This window comes from Eimeria tenella, genomic scaffold (assembly GCF_000499545.2).
Source record: "Eimeria tenella Houghton genomic scaffold, Eth_scaff3201, whole genome shotgun sequence".
Classification (NCBI taxonomy): Eukaryota; Apicomplexa; class Conoidasida; order Eucoccidiorida; family Eimeriidae; genus Eimeria; species Eimeria tenella.
This window is the reverse complement of record NW_013543052.1, coordinates 5,136-5,687: the sequence shown is the minus strand read 5'-3', so window position 1 is coordinate 5,687 and position 552 is coordinate 5,136. Positions and strand designations below refer to the sequence as shown.

General features: G+C 64.7%; 1 protein-coding gene across 1 annotated transcript in view; it reads left to right on the top strand.

Moving 5' to 3' along the window:
- Positions 1-552, top strand: part of ETH_00042320 (uncharacterized protein) — a gene marked incomplete at both ends in the record, with an annotated part of 6,432 nt that overhangs the window by 790 nt on the left and 5,090 nt on the right. Inside the window, one exon of the mRNA XM_013376199.1 lies at positions 65-552. Coding sequence (XP_013231653.1) covers positions 65-552 — 488 coding nt within the window. The remainder of the gene's footprint in view (positions 1-64) is intronic.

Sequence of the window (552 nt, the reverse complement as noted above, 5' to 3'; positions counted from 1 at the left end):
GCGGCGGGGGGCCCCCCAGGGGGGGGGCCCCCTGGGTGCTGTTGCTGCAGTGCCGGGTGCGCAGCAGTTGCAGCAGCAGCTGCAGGCGTTCCCGCAGCTGCAGCAGCAGCTGCTGCTGCAGCTGGAGGCCAACAGGGGAGCCACAAGGGCCTCAGGACTCTATCCTTCTGTGTCTCCTGATTGGCTGGGATATGTTATTACCGAGAAGCTGCAGCAGCTCTCAGGATTATCTGCTGCCAGCTTTTTTGCTGCTTTCGGAGTCTCCTCTTGGGAGGCACTGCAGCAGGAAACTGCTGCCCACGGCCGCAGCAGGGGGGCCCCCCAGGGGCCCCCCAAGCCCAAGGGCCCCCAGGGCATGTGGGGCTCCACACTTGACCTCACTGCTTCTGCACTGGACCTCATGCTGCGGCTTGCTGCTGTTCGAGTGGTTTGGAGAAGATGCATCATCAAGGCTTTGTGGCTGCAGCGCGCCAGCAGCAGCAAAGCAGCAGCAGCAGCAGCGGAAGCAGCGGCGGAAGCAGCAGCGGAAACGGGCCAAGCGCTAGCCCTGCC